This window comes from Dendrobates tinctorius, unplaced genomic scaffold (genome assembly GCF_039654945.1).
Source record: "Dendrobates tinctorius isolate UK_male_01 unplaced genomic scaffold, ASM3965494v1 ptg000177l, whole genome shotgun sequence".
Lineage (NCBI taxonomy): Eukaryota > Metazoa > Chordata > Amphibia > Anura > Dendrobatidae > Dendrobates > Dendrobates tinctorius.
Window position 1 is genome coordinate 1,443,798 of NW_027361844.1, and position 17,987 is coordinate 1,461,784.

The window sequence follows — 17,987 nt, forward strand, 5'->3', positions numbered from 1 at the left end:
ATGACATCTAATACTATTGCTCCACTTGCCACCATACCAGGGCAAGTGGGAAGAGCAGATGTTAAGTGCCAGAATTATCACACCTAATAGTTGCTCCATTTCTGGGGCGGCTGAGGGCTGATGTTTTTATTCTGGGAGGGGGCCAATATCAATGGCCCCTTCCTAGGCTATTAATATCAGCCCACAGCTGTCTGTCTAGCCTTTGCTGGTTATTAATAATAGGGGAACCCCATATCATTGTTTTGGGGTGTTACATCTTGTTAATTACTATTAAAGACTAAGTAGACAGCTGTGAGCTGAAAAGAAAAAGCCTGGGAAGCACCATTTTTATTACCCTTTTCCCAGACTATAAACATCAGCTCCCATCTGTTGGCTTTCCCTCAACTGGTTAAGAAAATTAAGGGGGACCCCACACCATTTTTTCTTTTATTCTATCAATATAACTATTCTATTCTGATGTTTCACACTGTTAATTTATTGTACTTAATTGGATAAATTTTGGGTTTCCTATGAGATGGATATGTAAAAATCCCATGACACACATAGTCCGTGTGAGGTGCAATTGTTTTTCTCGCACCCATTGTTTTTGATTGCTGAGTCTCGGGTGTTTTATGCTGCAAATTTTTCCTCACCCCAATTCCAGGTGAGGAAAAACTTTCAGATGAGCACTGCCTAATTGAATAACATTGTAGCGAGTGCAATGCAAGGCTTTCTCACATTATGCTTGCTGAGTTTAAACTCTGATGAGAGCAAACCCTTAACATCATTTACAGCCAGTTATTAGGAAAAATATTTTTTTCCTGTTTTGAGTTTTTTTTAAATGCATCCAAAAAGATGCTGCACAACTTTACTGAAACATATTTTTCACGTAATATTAAACTGTTTTCCATAGATTCTTGAGAAAAATGCTGATCCAGAAGTCATGCTTTTGCCATATCTTCGTAAGAAACGTATCCTTCTAAAGCAAAATATATTTGTTATTTTTTTTGTATATTTATATATCTATTGGTCAAAAGCTACTGGTGTGGGTGAGGTGGAGTCACAGAGTCCTAATCTATAAATGCTGTTAATTTAAGGCTTCTTTAGTATGAATTCAGCTAAGTGCAGCTTCTTTAGTATGAATTCAGCTAAGTGCACACTACATGCATTAAGCTGAATTCATACTAACATTTTCAAAGGCTACATTCACCAAATGGAAGCTAAAAGAGTGTTATTTTGGCCTCTGGCTATAAAGTGCATATAATTTATTCAAATGTATAGGTGTATAGAGAAGAGAGCCACCACAAAAAAGTATACCGTGTGTTATACACTCACTGGCCACTTTATTAGGTACACCTGTCCAACTGTGTGTTAAGACTTAATTTCTAATCAGCCAATCACATGGCGGCAACTCAGTGCATTTAGGCATGTAGACATGGTCAAGACAATCTCCTGCAGTTCAAACCGAGCATCAGTATGGGGAAGAAAGGTGATTTGAGTGCCTTTGAACGTGGCATGATTGTTGGTGCCAGAAGGGCTGGTCTGAGAATTTCAGAAACTGCTGATCTACTGGGATTTTCACACACAACCATCTCTAGGGTTTACAGAGAATGGTCCGAAAAAGAAAAAAAATCCAGTGAGCGGCAGTTCTGTGGCCGGAAATGCCATGTTGATGCCAGAGGTGAGAGGAGAATGGGCAGACTGGTTCGAGCTGATAGAAAGGCAACAGTGACTCAAATTGCCACCCGTTACAACCAAGGTAGGCAGAAGAGCATCTCTGAACGCACAGTGCGTTGAACTTTGAGGCAGATGGGCTACAGCAGCAGAAGACCACACTGGGTACCACTCCTCTCAGCTAAGAACAGGAAACTGAGGCTACAATTTGCACAAGCTCATCGAAATTGGACAGTAGAAGATTGGAAAAACGTTGCCTGGTCTGATGAGTCTCGATTTCTGCTGCGACATTCGGATGGTAGGGTCAGAATTTGGCGTAAACAACATGAAAGCATGGATCCATCCTGCCTTGTATCAACGGTTCAGGCTGGTGGTGGTGGTGTCATGGTGTGGGGAATTTTTTCTGGGCACTCTTTGGGCCCCTTGGTACCAATTGAGCATCGTTGCAACGCCACAGCCTACCTGAGTATTGTTGCTGACCATGTCCATCCCTTTATGACCACAATGTACCCAACATCTGATGGCTACTTTCAGCAGGATAATGCGCCATGTCATAAAGCTCGAATCATCTCAGATTGGTTTCTTGAACATGACAATGAGTTTACTGTACTCAAATGGCCTCCTCAGTCACCAGATCTCAATCCAATAGAGCATCTTTGGGATGTGGTGGAACGGGAGATTCGCATCAGGGATGTGCAGCCGACAAATCTGCGCCAACTGTGTGATGCCATCATGTCAATATGGTCCAAAATCTCTGAGGAATGCTTCCAGCACCTTGTTGAATCTCTGCCACGAAGAATTGAGGCAGTTCTGAAGGCAAAAGGGGCTCCAACCCCTTACTAGCATGGTGTACCTAATAAAGTGGCCAGTGAGTGTATGTGTTTTACAATAAGCCCTATGGTGGCTCTTTGCCAAGGAATCTATCCACACTGTGTCTACTGTCAGCAGTGCCCTACTGGTAATATTTCAATTCTTCCCTGGAGGAAGATCTGGCTAGTCCCGTGTTTGAGACTCTTAAATGAGGCTCCACGGACTTTATTTGCATATTCGTATTTCCCAGGGAGCAATGCACCTAGGATTTCACTGACTGAGCGCCTTTGCCGGCTGCCGCAGTGTTTTCTTTGACTGGTCTCCCTGATGTCAGTGATTGTTTCGCGATATATTTAGAGGTGACGGTTGTGTTGATTTATAACCACTGTGACCAGGATTGCCATAATGCATAATTGCAGAGTCACATAATGCCGGGCCCTCAACCATCTAACCTGCACATATTGGTTCCTAATTTGGCAGTCTGATCGTAGCCATTAAATGACTTCTGATCAGAGATTCAGCGGTCGTTTTTTTCCCTGTTTCCCTGTTTAGACTTGCAGAATACACTTCCATACTTGTTAATAATATCTTTCTGTCCCCATTGAACATCATGTTCTCTGCATCACATGTCCTGTTTACACAGGACAATGTGCTGTCCAGATTAATAATTTTTAAGCAAGGTTAAAATTCATTTCACCCTGTGAGCGAATGTTTTGTAGGATTGAGAGATACCTCAGAATGCTGCCTGAGGCTGAATGTTTATCTCTCCACAATGGCAGATGCGGCCCTGATGGTCATTTATGGTCGGCACTGTAATGTTACTAACTGACTGGCATACGAGTGAATATGCACCAAATGTGATGTCTGTATCTTTGGTATATAATATTTATAGATTCTGATACATTTCGAGTTGCATTACATTTATATATTTACTCAGTGATGTAGGCGCTTTAGCAAATTGTCATCCATATCGCAGAGATTTGTTTTATACTTTATTTGATTTAAAACATGATAAAATGGTGCGAATGCTTGGACCTTTATCGATTTACTTTCTATACGCCATAACTGTGTATTGATTCTTATAATCATTTACTAAAACTATTACGATTGCTGAATATATCAAGTTTTCTTCAATTCTTCATTAGTGAGATATGTCTTGGGTACTATTAGCCAACCATTGTTGGATACCGCACTCTCCAAACCAATGTAGCCTGAGTGCCCCATGCGTGTGACCACAAGGATGGAACACATCTTCAAAGGTCGGCCAAGAGATGGCAGCACCATGATCTTCAAGTGCAAAATGGTACGTGGTTTATTTGAAAATCACGTTGTTCCCTATGTTTCGGCTCTACAATGAGCATATCACAATCTTAGGAAAGGTTCACTGAAGAGTCGAAACATCAGGCCCTTTGTGGTGTTAAATTAACCAGGCACAGTTTTGTTGTTGCCTCTTTTAATGCTCTTGGGCACTAATACATACTGTACTTATTCTAGGCACCGGTCTACAGGTTTAGCTATTACCATAGCATCTATACAATATAAATAATGTCAAATAATATCAATGATATCAATAAAAAAGTCAGTTTTCTATCATGTCCTCTGTTATTTCCTTAATTGATCTCTAACAGTCCTTCTTACTGGAACAAAATACGGTTGTGGCGGAGGAGGATGTGGTGCGTGTACTGTAATGGTATCTACAATTAATCCTGTTACCAAGAAGATTATGTATCCTTAGTTTCAAAACATCTATGAAAATTAAAACCTTAAAATAAACCTATTTTTAAGCTGCTGCTGACATAATATATTAAGAAGCAATAGTGTATGATTTTGACAAGTATATAATACAAATAATTCATCATAGTGCAAAAACATATAAAATATGTCCAAGTCATAAACATTTGATTTCAGTGTTGTAATAATGTAGAAGAAGACAATGAAGGCAACACAGAGCTCCTGTCAAGCTTGTGCTGCTTTGTCATTCTCAATGGTAGTGCCGGAGATAGCACAAAAGCAGCAGAGTGGAAATATCCAAGAACGGCCACTTTTAGCTCCATTCACTGTTTTCATCCAGATGCTGAAGGAGCTGCAAATAGAAAAAGAAATCTTGTTGAGTTGCTGGAGGACTGGATTGGCCACCCTGCTCTACGTGATTCAGGTGTTTCATATCTTTTCCTATTACTCTATGGCTTTAAACTGCACCACAAATAGAAAAATAAAAATTGAATTGGGTGGATATCTTGTATCAGGTCAAACAATCTTAAAACCCCAAAACTAGGAGATCCTCTATTTCTTATTAAGACATTTAAGTGGTTTTCTAATCTTCAATACTCTGTGCTAATGTTTGGCAGTGCCAACGTCACCAGTGCCAACGTCACTCCATTGGCCCAAGCTTTGCCTCTGCATCGGAGGAGCGCAGGGGCACTTTATGAAGACTGGAGTGTTTTTTTTTTTTAATAACAAATACATTGCAAAGATTACTATATTTATTGTAGTTTTAATGGTATAAGATGATGACAGCCCATTAAGTGACCTGATATGATTGCTGTTTAGTCAATCCTCCATTTCCAAGCTTCTTTATATGTGTGATTACACTTCTCTTCAGTTAATGTCTTAACATATCAAGCCATTACTCGGCCAATGCTTGCCTGCTTCCAGTATGCTGTCTTCACGGAGCTGCTATCACCACTGTGGAAGGAATTGGGAGCACAACCAGCAGGCTGCACCCAGTACAGGTAATTCATCACATTGTTTTTTACAAACACAAATTTGCAAATGAAAGAACTTCTCTCCTTATTGCATACTTGCTCTTTATCTGTGTAGGTTATACATGTAATGCATATTGTTTATGGCTGGAATTATACAGCTCTGGCAAAAAATAAGAGACCACTACCAAATGTTCAGTTTGACTGATTTTTCTCTTTATAGGTATATATTTGAGTAAAATATAAATTGTTCTTTTAGTCTATAAACTTCTGACAACATGTCTCCGAATTTCCAAGCAATACATTTTGTTGTTTTTTTTTCTGAAAAGGAGAAATGGTCAAATTTAAAAAAAACTCAGTGCTTTCAGACCTCAAATAATGCAAAGAAAACAAGTTTATAATCATTTAGAAACAACAATACTAATGTTTTAACTCAGGAAGAGTTCAGAAATCAATATTTTGTGGAATAGCCATGATTTCAGCTTTCATGCGTCTTGGCATGCTTTCCACCAGTCTTTCCCACTGCTTCTGGCTCAAAAATTTAAGCAGTTCTTCTTTGTTTGATGGCTTGTGACTATCCATCATCCTCTTGATTACATTCTAGAGGTTTTTAATAGGGTTCAGGTCTGGAGAATGGGCTGGCCACGGCAAGGGTTTTGATGTGGTGGTCTCTTAATTTTTGCCAGAGCAGTACATACGTGTGTGTATATATATATATATATATATATATATATACACACAGTGGGGCAAAAAAGTATTTAGTCAGTCAGCAATAGTGCAAGTTCCACCACTTAAAAAGATGAGAGGCGTCTGTAATTTACATCATAGGTAGACCTCAACTATGGGAGACGAACTGAGAAAAAAAAATCCAGAAAATCACATTGTCTGTTTTTTTTTTCATTTTATTTGCATATTATGGTGGAAAATAAGTATTTGGTCAGAAACAAAATTTCATCTCAATACTTTGTGATATATCCTTTGTTGGCAATGACAGAGGTCAAACGTTTTCTGCAAGTCTTCACAAGGTTGCCACACACTGTTGTTGGTATGTTGGCCCATTCCTCCATGCAGATCTCCTCTAGAGCAGTGATGATTTTGGCTTTTCGCTTGGCAACACGGACTTTCAACTCCCTCCAAAGGTTTTCTATAGGGTTGAGATCTGGAGACTGGCTAGGCCACTCCAGGACCTTGAAATGCTTCTTACGAAGCCACTCCTTCGTTGCCCTGGCGGTGTGCTTTGGATCATTGTCATGTTGAAAGACCCAGCCACGTTTCATATTCAATGCCCTTGCTGATGGAAGGAGGTTTGCACTCAAAATCTCACGATACATGGCCCCATTCATTCTTTCATGTACCCGGATCAGTCGTCCTGGCCCCTTTGCAGAGAAACAGCCCCAAAGCATGATTTTTCCACCACCATGCTTTGCAGTAGGTATGGTGTTTGATGGATGCAACTCAGTATTCTTTTTCCTCCAAACACGACAAGTTGTGTTTCTACCAAACAGTTCCAGTTTGGTTTTATCAGACCATAGGACATTCTCCCAAAACTCCTCTGGATCATCCAAATGCTCTCTAGCAAACTTCAGACGGGCCCGGACATGTACAGGCTTAAGCAGTGGGACACGTCTGGCACTGCAGGATCTGAGTCCATGGTGGCGTAGTGTGTTACTTATGGTAGGCCTTGTTACATTGGTCCCAGCTCTCTGCAGTTCATTCACTAGGTCCCCCCGCGTGGTTCTGGGATTTTTGCTCACCGTTCTTGTGATCATTCTGACCCCACGGGGTGGGATTTTGCGTGGAGCACCAGATCGAGGGAGATTATCAGTGGTCTTGTATGTCTTCCATTTTCTAATTATTGCTCCCACAGTTGATTTCTTCACTCCAAGCTGGTTGGCTATTGCAGATTCAGTCTTCCCAGCCTGGTGCAGGGCTACAATTTTGTTTCTGGTGTCGTTTGCCAGCTCTTTGGTCTTCACCATAGTGGAGTTTGGAGTCAGACTGTTTGAGGGTGTGCACAGGTGTCTTTTTATACTGATAACAAGTTTAAACAGGTGCCATTACTACAGGTAATGAGTGGAGGAAAGAGGAGACTCTTAAAGAAGAAGTTACAGGTCTGTGAGAGCCAGAAATCTTGATTGCTTGTTTCTGACCAAATACTTATTTTCCACCATAATATGCAAATAAAATGAAAAAAAAACAGACAATGTGATTTTCTGGATTTTTTTTTCTCAGTTTGTCTCCCATAGTTGAGGTCTACCTATGATGTAAATTACAGACGCCTCTCATCTTTTTAAGTGGTGGAACTTGCACTATTGCTGACTGACTAAATACTTTTTTGCCCCACTGTATATACAATCCACAGAAGTGGCAGCACAGCTTCTGTGGGTGCCAGATTGTCAAGGGTAAGGGTAAAGATAACCGGCTCACTGCTCTCGCCACAAATATCCAGAAGAAAATTTATTCAGCACATCCAGTTAGTGAAAAAAAGCCATTTTTAACTCTCCATGCATATAATACCACACCTATTAATGATAATTAGTTAGAACTGATTTTCCTGAGCACGTTGCATGTTCTAGCTAGACTGGCTTTAAAGTTACTGGAAGCGCTCCATCACATAGGTATTTCTTGATGTCTAAAAAAAATATGAAAGTACAGAATGACATTCCATTTCAAAATTCACTACCTACATCAACAAAAATAAATCTTCTTGAATTTCTATCCATTTTTAATTTCTTTCAATATTCTGTGGCAGAAAGTGCTATAGAGGACTAGTAATTTTTCAGATGTATCTATTCCATGACTTGGGTCAATACATGAGCAATGTGTGATTTGCTTCACTCTAGGTCTACGTTTTAGTACAAATGCATAGCTCAATTTGCAGCAATAAAATATTTGTACTTTATTACTTTCTTTACCTGTGCCCTGTCCATGGGTAAAGAGCAAGTCACTACATCATGTGGAAATCTTTAGAGCCAGTTAATCATTACTCACTGTTGTATTCAAGAAGCCCTATAGCAAATATGTGCATTGTATTTATAAAGATGAATGACTTATGGCCCCGTTACACATAACGATGTCCCAGCGATCCCACCAACGATCCGACATGGATGGGATCGCTGGGACATCGTTAGACTGATCGCTGGTGAGCTGTCACATAGACAGCCCCTCCAGTGATCAGGACCAGCGAGCAAGCTGGTTTCCAATGTAAACAGCGAGTATTTAAGAGCCGCGCGGCTCTTGAATACCCGCTGTTTACCCTAGATACCAACGTGCCCTGGTATCTAGGGTAAACAGCGGTATCCAAGAGCCGCGCAGCTCTTAGTTACCTGATGTTTATGTTGGACACCAGCGTCCAGCGTCGCTGATTGCTGGTCTCTCGCTGCCACACGCAGCGATGCGCGCTGGCCAGCGGGAGACCAACGATCAAAAAATGGCCCAGGATGATCCTGTACGATCAGCGATACCCGGAAGGGGGGCCAGTCGCTGATACATGTCACACACAGCGATATCGACGGAGAGATCGCTGATGCGTCACAAAATCAGCGATGTCGCTAGCGATCTCGCTGTGTGTGATGGGGCCCTTAGGCCTTCTCAGTATGGAGGTATCACATACACATTTCCCCAGGACATAAGAGGGCAAATGTAAGGGGTTACTTTCAGTGATGTAACTAGCGTCTGATGGGCCTTGATGCAAGATTTAGGCAGACCCCCCCTTCCTGAATAAATATAAAACTAATATATATATTTACACTGTGTTCCAAATTATTATGCAAAAAATATTTCCTCATATTTTCTCTAAATTACCTATATGAATTGCAGTCATTGTTATTTTCCAGTCATCTACTATTCTAGTATAATTGCAATGTTTTTGAACAAACTGCCTATGAAAACAGTATATTTTTAAAAATAAGAAACACTCAAAATGCATGTTCCAAATTATTATGCACAGCAGAGTTTTCAACCTTTATATTTTTATTTTGAACAAAAAAATGGTCAATTGTGAAATTATAAGCATTATCAGCTTATTACAAAATTAAATCAAACAGTTTTCAAGTCAAAACTTTATTCTAGGTGATGTTACATTTGCACATAGGACCCCTTGTTCGAAAGAAGCTTCTGAACTCTCTCGTCCATTGAATTTGTCAGTTTTTGGATGGTTTTTGCTTCAATTGTTTTGCATGTGGACAGAATACCCTCCCAGAGCTGTTGCTTAGATGTGAACTGCCTCCCGCCATCATAGACACTCCTTTTGATGATGCTCCAGAGGTTCTCAATGGGGTTGAGGTCAGGGAAGATGGTGGCCACACCATAACTTTGTCCTCTTTTATGCCCATAGCAGCCAGAGATGCAGATGTGTTATTTGCAGCATGAGACGGTGCATTATCATGCATGAAAATGATCTTGCTGCGGAAAGAACGGTTCTTCCTCTTGAACCATAGCAGGAAGTGCTGTTTTAGAAACTCCACATACTGTAGATTATGGAGTTCATCTTTACCCCTTCAGGGATCCTAAAGGGGCCGACAATCTCTCTCCCCATGATTCCAGCCCAAAACATTACTCCACCTCCTCCTTGTTGGCGCCTTAGCCGTGTTTTCATGGGGTGTCCATCAACCAGCCATCCTCCACTCCATCCATCTGGACCATCGAGCGTTGCACGACACTCATCGGTGAGCAAAACAGTTTGGAAGTCAGTCTTCATGTATCGTTTGGCCCACTGGAGTCGTTTCTGCTTGTGTGCAGTGGATAGAGGTGGTCGACAGGATGGCTTACGTACAGCTGCAAACCTCTGAAGGACCCTGCATCTTGTTGTTCGGGGGACGTTGGAGGCACCAGCAGCTTCAAAAACTTGTCTGCTGCTATGACAAGGCATTTTTGCAGCTGCTCTTTTAACCTGACGCAATTGCCTGTTGGAAAGAGTTCTCAATTTTTCCTTATCAGCACGCACACGTGTGTGCTGGGAATCAGCTACATACTACTTGATTGTGCAATGATCACGATGAAGTGTCTTGGCAATGTTGATTGTAGTCATGCCTTGACCTAAATACTCCACAATTTGTTGCTTCTCAGCAGCCGACACATCCTTTTTCTTTCCCATTTTGGCAAAAAATGTAGGCTGCTTAATAATGTGGAACAGCCTTCTTAAGTAGTCTTGCCTTTATTTGGACACACCTGCCAAACTAATTTGCACAGGTATCTGCAATTGCTTTCAGTGCTATAAAGAGCCCTGACACACGTCACCATCAATGAGTTTAAATGACAAACAAAAAGATTCTAACCTTATCACTCCTAAACTCTTTTTGCATAATAATTTGGAACACAGTTTATACATACAGTGTGTGTGTGTGTATATATGTATATATATATATATATATATATACGCACACAATTGAAACCAGAAGTTTACATACACTATATGACATGTGCTTTTCTCGATATATGACATGAAGTCAGAATAAACCTTTCCCGTTTTAGGTAAATTAGGATTGCCATAATTATTAATATTTACCAAATGCCAAAATAGTGAGAAGGAGGGAATATTTTCAGGCATTTTTCTTGCTGAAAGGTCAAAAGTTTACATACATTTCATTAGTATTTGGCACCTTCGCCCTTAAACTGAATGACTTGGGTCAAAAGTTTGGGGTCTCCTTCCACAAGCTTCTCATAATAGTTGTTCAAAAATTGGGCCCATTCCTCCTGACAAAACTGGTGTAGCTGATCCAGGTTTGTAGGTCGCCTTGCTCACACCGGCCTTTTCAGCTTTGCCCATATATTTTCAATAGGAATGAGATCAGGGCTTTGTGATGGCCTCTGCAAAACATTGACTTTGATATCCTGAAGCCACTTTGTTACCATTTTGGCAGTATGCTTCTGGTCATTGTCCATTTAGAAGACCCATTTCTGCCCAAGCTTTAACTTCCTGGCTGATCTTGAGATGTTGCTTCAGTATTGCCACATAATCTTGAAGTAAAAAAAAAATACAGCACTGTGAAGATTAAAATATATTCCTCTTTTTAATAATCCATTAAAAATTAGTAAGCGGACATTCTTCACTCCATTGACTTTGGTCTGATTGACCTTTACCCTTACTTTGTGTGTACTGTAGAATGTCAGTTTACTAATTTTTAATAGATTTTTTAAAAAGTTCTTTTTTGCCCTGTATGGCACTATACTGTAGGTTTAAAGATTTAAGTGTCACAGAATACATGAGTGTGAATGTTACTGAGGATGACAGTGACTCATCAGAAGAGGAGGCTATACCTGCAGACATACTCCAACCTTTATGTAGATTACAGTTAAACTATAACATTTGGTTCAAAGGTGAACGAGGAGTAAAATCTGAGACAATAAATGTGTAGTAAATGTCACAAGGTTCTTTTTACAACTGTATTTGCATTAGGTTAAAGGGGTTGTCTTGGGCTTTTTTTGTTGGTTTTTAATAACTTTATATCCTAATATTATTGTTTTTTATTATTATTATTATTATTATTTCTTATTAAGTTATCTAATAATAAGTATGTTATGTAGTATAAAGGACTCAAAGTGAAATCATTCAATGGACAAACTAAGACAGTAACTGACCCTGTATTTGTCAGCTACTAGTGCTTGATTTAGGGGTGGCAGTTTGCTATTAATATATTGCACGCTGCTGCTTCTACAATTTTTCATTACTTGTTGTCCTCTTCTTCGGTAGTCAGGAGAGACATGTAATAGATGAGAACTATCACAGATACAGAAGCGATTTCTAGATAGTTTAAAGAGAACCAGTCAGCTGCCTCATAACCGTTAGAGTATTAGTCAGGGCAAATCAACACCCCCACCACTACTCACCCACTTATTAGCATATCGCAAGCACATTTTTAAAATGTATTTTATTGTAAATCATGAAACAATAAAGCCATGAAAAGGGGCTTTTACAAAGTAGATATAGGGTTCAATAAAAGATGGTGATGATTTTGGGGGAATTAGAGCAGCTGAAAGCCTTTCCTTAGATAAGTTTTTCATTCAATGCCATTATTATCATTAGGAGCTTGGCATGCATCTATCTGTGTATCTTTCTACTAGCTAGCTCCATGTGGGGTGAGCCATGCTCTTGCTTTACAGAGGAACTTTCACCAAATTGTTCCTGTTGAACTGAACACACAATGTAACAGTGGCTGCAGAGCAGAATAGAATGTTTTGATTGTGTTTTTTTTTAAATTTTGCCTCTCTGTTGCAGAGCTACAGTATTAGCAATCAAAGTATTTGGCACCTAATCAGTTAACTTTTTTTAAAGACCAGGTAGGTATTATCAGACAGTTTTCACTGTACTTCTTCTCCCTGTATGATGTAGACCAATCATAAGCAGGTGGCAACACTCAAGGAAATAAGAACAATCCCCCACCATAGATTAACGTTTTACATGAGTCAGTATGGGGGGAGAGGAGGTGCAGCTGAGTTTAGCAGTGTCACATTCCAAACACTTATACCAGCTCTCCTGATCACTTATGTCTGCTGTGCTAAAGCAACTCTGGAGTGAGATATGGGCTGTCATTACATCTCACACAAGAGTGACCCGACTGATCTGGACTACTCCTGTTTGAGATATAATGACACCAAGCTCTTATCTCACTTCAGAGTGATTACAAGTTGAGCAGATATAAGTGTGCTACTGACACTTTGAGCTTTTATCTTCAAACAAGAAGTGTTGGGGAGGGTAAGTACAGTAGAGTTGACAATGTTATGAGAAGAGGAGAGCTAATAAAAAGGTTTGTAATGTGACACAGCTAAACTCAGCAGCTGTTCTGCCTTTCTTCCCACAGGGACCTTATCTGAAAATTGTTAGGCATCTGTGCTTTCTAATCATGCCTAAGGTTAGATGAGCTGATCAGGGCTGTCTGTCATGTATACAATACACTGAGAAATTTGATGTAAGATATGATGGGGGTATGTTCTTTTTCTGCTGTGTCATTGCCTGCTTTTGATTGGTCAAGATCATATTGGGAGAAGAAGTACACGCCCCCAGTGAAACTGTCTGCTAACACCAACTTGGACATTAAAAAAGTGAACTTATTAGGTGCCAAATACTTTGATGGCTAATATCTCCACAATGGAAAGGCAGGAAAAAATGGTGAAAGGTCCTCTTTAAAGCTGTGGATCCGTTCCACTGTGCACTATTCATCCAGTCACAGATACAGGAAGGAGAGCACATAAAGTAGAACTGAGGTGTTGTCCCAGTTTGAGTCACTCATTGGAAAACTCTCTGTATAATGGTTTGTCTGAGACTGAGCGTCACATGAGAGTATATACTGATAATGGTCGATCCATGAGGGCATAATTAATTAGGTGTATTAAATAAATACTACAGGGTGGGCCATTTATATGTGTACACCTGGGTGGGCCATGTGTATTGATACACCTAAATTAAATGGGAATAGTTGGTGACCAATGGGTGGTGATCATCGTGGCCATTTTGAAGTCGGCCATTTTGGATCCAACTTTATAAATGGCCCACACAGATGTATCCATATAAATGGCCCATCTTATAATCTTAGGCTATAAAGTGATTTAAATAACTTAGGTCCACTGATTCTTTTTTTATATAAAAATTAGTATACGGTGGTATTAAAACAACAAAGAACAGACACCAACCTACCAGGATTGCCAACATATTTTTTTTATTATATCAGGACACGTTCTCAAAAAATCACGGACAGCCCACATGTTGTTTCAGACACATTAGAAAAGCCATCATAAATCGTTAGTATTTTAAATGATATGTCTACAAGCCAAAGTTCTTATATAATGACATTAGCTGCATTCACTGTGAGCTATAAAATGAAAGTATCAAAATTATTTTTTGGACAGGGAAAGAAAGTGTTCATTTTTATGGACTATCCAGAAATGTCTGAATGGGTTGGCAACCCTGCCACCTACCGACCAGACAGGGGTCTGGTATCTGATTATTTCTTATTTATTGTTTTAATATCCTCACAATCACATTTTTTTTTAAATAAATCTATATAAAATGTAATGGTTAGCTTATGTAAATTAAGTATTGTGCATTTCTGTCTGATCACCTTCATTGTTGTTGATATCAAAGTAAATATTACCTACAGGAAAGAATAGCAAAAGCTCATGGTTCACAGTGCGGTTTCTGTACTCCTGGGATGGTGATGTCTATGTACAGCTTGCTGAGGAACCATCCACAGCCCACCATGCAGCAGATAAATGAAGCACTCGGAGGTATGACAATGGTAGCTTCTGACTTATGTTCCTATTAGGTAAAGCTCAATAATTGCTATAGGGACTCGCTCACATGACTTATTCATCGGACTATCTGATGTTTTATCGGATAGCATTCCGACCAATGTTATTCTATGGGGCAGTGCAGATCTTGTGTCTTTTTCTCATGCTGACTTGGCTCCGCAAATCAGACCATGTGCACCAATTCAAGTCTGAGTCATGAGTTCACTTGTAGGTGTGTGGATATCATCGGACTGCTCTCGGACATCATTTGAGTGCAGGACTATTTCCGCTGACTCACACAATGGAGAAGATGGAGACATTTTGTCCTCCATCTTCTCTTCACCTGTTCTACAATTCTCTCATCTGAGGTAATGAAATCACACTAAGGCCTCTTTCACACTTCAGTTTTTTACAATCAGTCACAAACCGCCGGGTTTTGAAAAAAATGGATCCTCAATTTTCTTTTGAGGATCCGTTTTTTTCCCCATTGAATTTCATTAATGGCGGATTGTGATGGATTGCCGTCCGTTGCATCCGTTTTTTTTGAGGATCCGCCAAAAGTTGCTGTCCGTCACCATCCTCAAAGATTTCAAAACGGAGCTTGCAACGTTTTTTTCTCTGGCGGATCCTCCAGACACTCATTTAACCCGAAATTCTTTCTGGGTGCCGGACAAAAAAAATCTCCCTCTCTCTCTCTCTCTTTCTCTCTTTTCCAGGCTGCGATTCCTTTCAAATTCTTCATTTGTCGGATCCGTCAAAAAAACGGACAGGTGGCATCGGATCCGTCATTTTGACTGATGCAAAAAACTGAAGTGTGAAAGAGGCCTAAGCTGGCACTACAAGCAAAGTCTGATCAGAGTTTGATTAGAGTGTCATTAACATAATCAATCTGATTGTCTTGGTGGAGAGAACATACGACCACGTGGTACCAGCCTATGACTGATCCTCGTATGTTGTGCGGACTACTAAACGGAAGTGGGGATGGGGAGGGGAGGCTTGATCATCGGGTAAACCCCTTCTTTATATCTCATGTTCAGGCTCAGTTGGTTGAAATACTAAGCCAGACCTGGCTCATTATACTTGTGCTATGACTTTTGGTGATCAGCATAAGCTCTGTGGTATACCACCAGCTCAGATGTAGACAGAAGATAACTGCTGCTCTTAGTTGACTAATTACACAAGTTCAGCCAGTTAAGTGAAAAGTTAAGTATAAATCAGAACAAGAAATTCTACCTACTTATAGTTCTCACTTATATAGCGCCATTAACTCCACAGCACTTTACAGACATCATTATCACTGTCCACATTGGGACGCACAATCTACATTCCCTATCATCGTGTCTTTAGAGTATGGGAGGAAACCCAAGCAAACACAGGGAGAACATACAAACTCATTGTAGATGTTGAACTTGATGGGATTTTAACACAGGACCCCAGCACTGCAATGCTAACATATCAGACTCTCACCTACCATCGAAACCTTCAAAAAGAGCCTGAAGACCCACCTCTTCCGACAAGCCTATAACCTGCAGTAACCACCGATCGACCAAACCGCTGCACGACCAGCTCTACCCTCGCCTACTGTATTATCACCCATCCCTTGAAGATTGTGAGCCCTCGCGGGCAGGGTCCTCTCTCCTCCTGTACCAGTTATGACTTGTATTGTTTAAGATTATTGTACTTGTTTTTATGTATACCCCTCCTCACATGTAAAGCGCCATGGAATAAATGGCGCTATAACAATAAAAAATAATAATAATAATAATAATAACCACTGAGACACCGTGCTGCCCTATGCTCCACATCAGTATAAAATACAAGATACATCCTGAGGTGATTTTTTACAATGTCATGTTGCTTATTACATTGTTCTCTCAAGAGGTTGATAATGACAAAGGAATCTTGGTTACATAATAGCAGATTAGTAATTCCTTCTACTTAAAGGAATCTGTTATTAGGTTTTGGCCTCCTAATCTGAGAGCAGCATAATGTAGAGACAGTAATTCCAGAGATGTGTCACTTACTGAGCTGCTTGATGTAGTTTTGATAAAATCAGTGGAGATATTACTCAAAGACTAGTAAACCTGCTGCCATGTAGTCCTCCACATTCTTGAGCTCTGTATAACCCCGCCCCCTCCACTGATTGGCAGGTTTTTGATTATACACAGTGTACACAGTGTAAAGCTGCCAATCAGAGGTGTGGGCGGGGTTATACAAAGCTCAGCTTTTTGTGAACTGGCACATCTGCGACAGATTAAGCAGGGATCTTATGAAAACTTGGGGTCTCTGCTGATCTGAGATTACATATCAAAAACTGACATGTCTCTGTGATTTTTGCACTGACACATGGTCTGTGGAAAAACACGGACAAGTTAATAGCACCATAAATTATAATCGGTACATATATCTGTGGAAAAAATGGATATAACACATATTGGAAACATAGACATCTTAATGAGACTTTTTTTAAATCTCTTCCCCATCCCTACTGTTCAAAGCTAACACCATGGCATTGTGCCCAGAGAAGCGCAGGCCTGCTCTAAGATCTGCTTGGTATAGAATTTGCTGTTATGTCACACTGGGTGCTGCCTGTACAAAACAAATCTGTTAGATAACAATCAGCTGCTTGTAAAGACAAGAATGCTGGCAGACATTGATCTCTTAAGGGGCAAACATCAGCTTCTTTTTAATGTTGTACTGACAATATTCCAACTACAGAGAGGTTTATACTTTTTGTCTTTAACCCCTAGTTTGAAAGTTATCCTCTATTCACATTATAGGGGAGAAATTTCTGTTTTTCGGGGATCCAAGTGCAGTGGCTTCTAGTCATCCCGAGATCCATCCAGTGCCCCGGCTGAATGGAGCGGTGGTTGAACATGTGCACTACCTCTTCATTCATTCTTAGTGGTGCACATGAACCACCTCCGATCCATTCAGAATCGCTGGGGATACAGGGTCGGACACCCTGTATATATGGATAACTTTCACACTTGAGAATACACCTCTAAGGATTTTTTTCCTCCTTCTTCTAAGCCTAACTTTCTAAATTTTCCCACCGACATTCCTATGTGAGAACTTTTTTTTTGCGGGATGAGTTGTAGTTTTGAATGATGCAATTAATTTTACCATACAGTGTAACAGAAAATGGGAAAAAATGACAATCACTTATGATCTGAAACGAGTTGCATATTTTGCACTTGTGTGATGTTCTTCTTTTTAAGTGGAATTCTGAATAAAGCCTTTTTTACTGGATTGTGGGAGCAGGATTTCCATTACGCTTCTAAATATAGCCGGCATCTATCGCATGTTGAGGGAGTTCTGTTCTTGAGCCCCATACACACATGGGAATTCTAGCAATGACGTACAGTTATGCCATATTTTGTTAAGGGGTTAAAATCACCCACCGTTCTTAGACTAAAAAGTGAATATATATCTCATGTATGGTCACCATACCTGGTGCCCTCCATCTGCCTCCCACTGCCTCCACCTCTCAGATTGGCGTTCCAATTGTCCTGATTGTAAGATCTTGCTCAACCTGGGGATTTCAGCAGTCACTCTAAACCACTCCTCCATTGCTTCTCCTGTCCTGTGAGGAGA

At 40.2% G+C, this 17,987-nt stretch overlaps 1 protein-coding gene across 2 annotated transcripts in view; it reads left to right on the top strand.

Annotated features, from left to right (window-relative positions):
- LOC141054217 (aldehyde oxidase-like) overlaps window positions 1–17,987 on the top strand; it is a 234,811-nt gene that overhangs the window by 10,869 nt on the left and 205,955 nt on the right. For both annotated transcript variants that reach the window (XM_073551447.1, XM_073551448.1), the window contains exons 2-5: window positions 893–950; window positions 4,092–4,188; window positions 5,087–5,195; window positions 14,261–14,387. In XM_073551447.1, coding sequence (XP_073407548.1) covers window positions 893–950; window positions 4,092–4,188; window positions 5,087–5,195; window positions 14,261–14,387 — 391 coding nt within the window. The remainder of the gene's footprint in view (window positions 1–892; window positions 951–4,091; window positions 4,189–5,086; window positions 5,196–14,260; window positions 14,388–17,987) is intronic.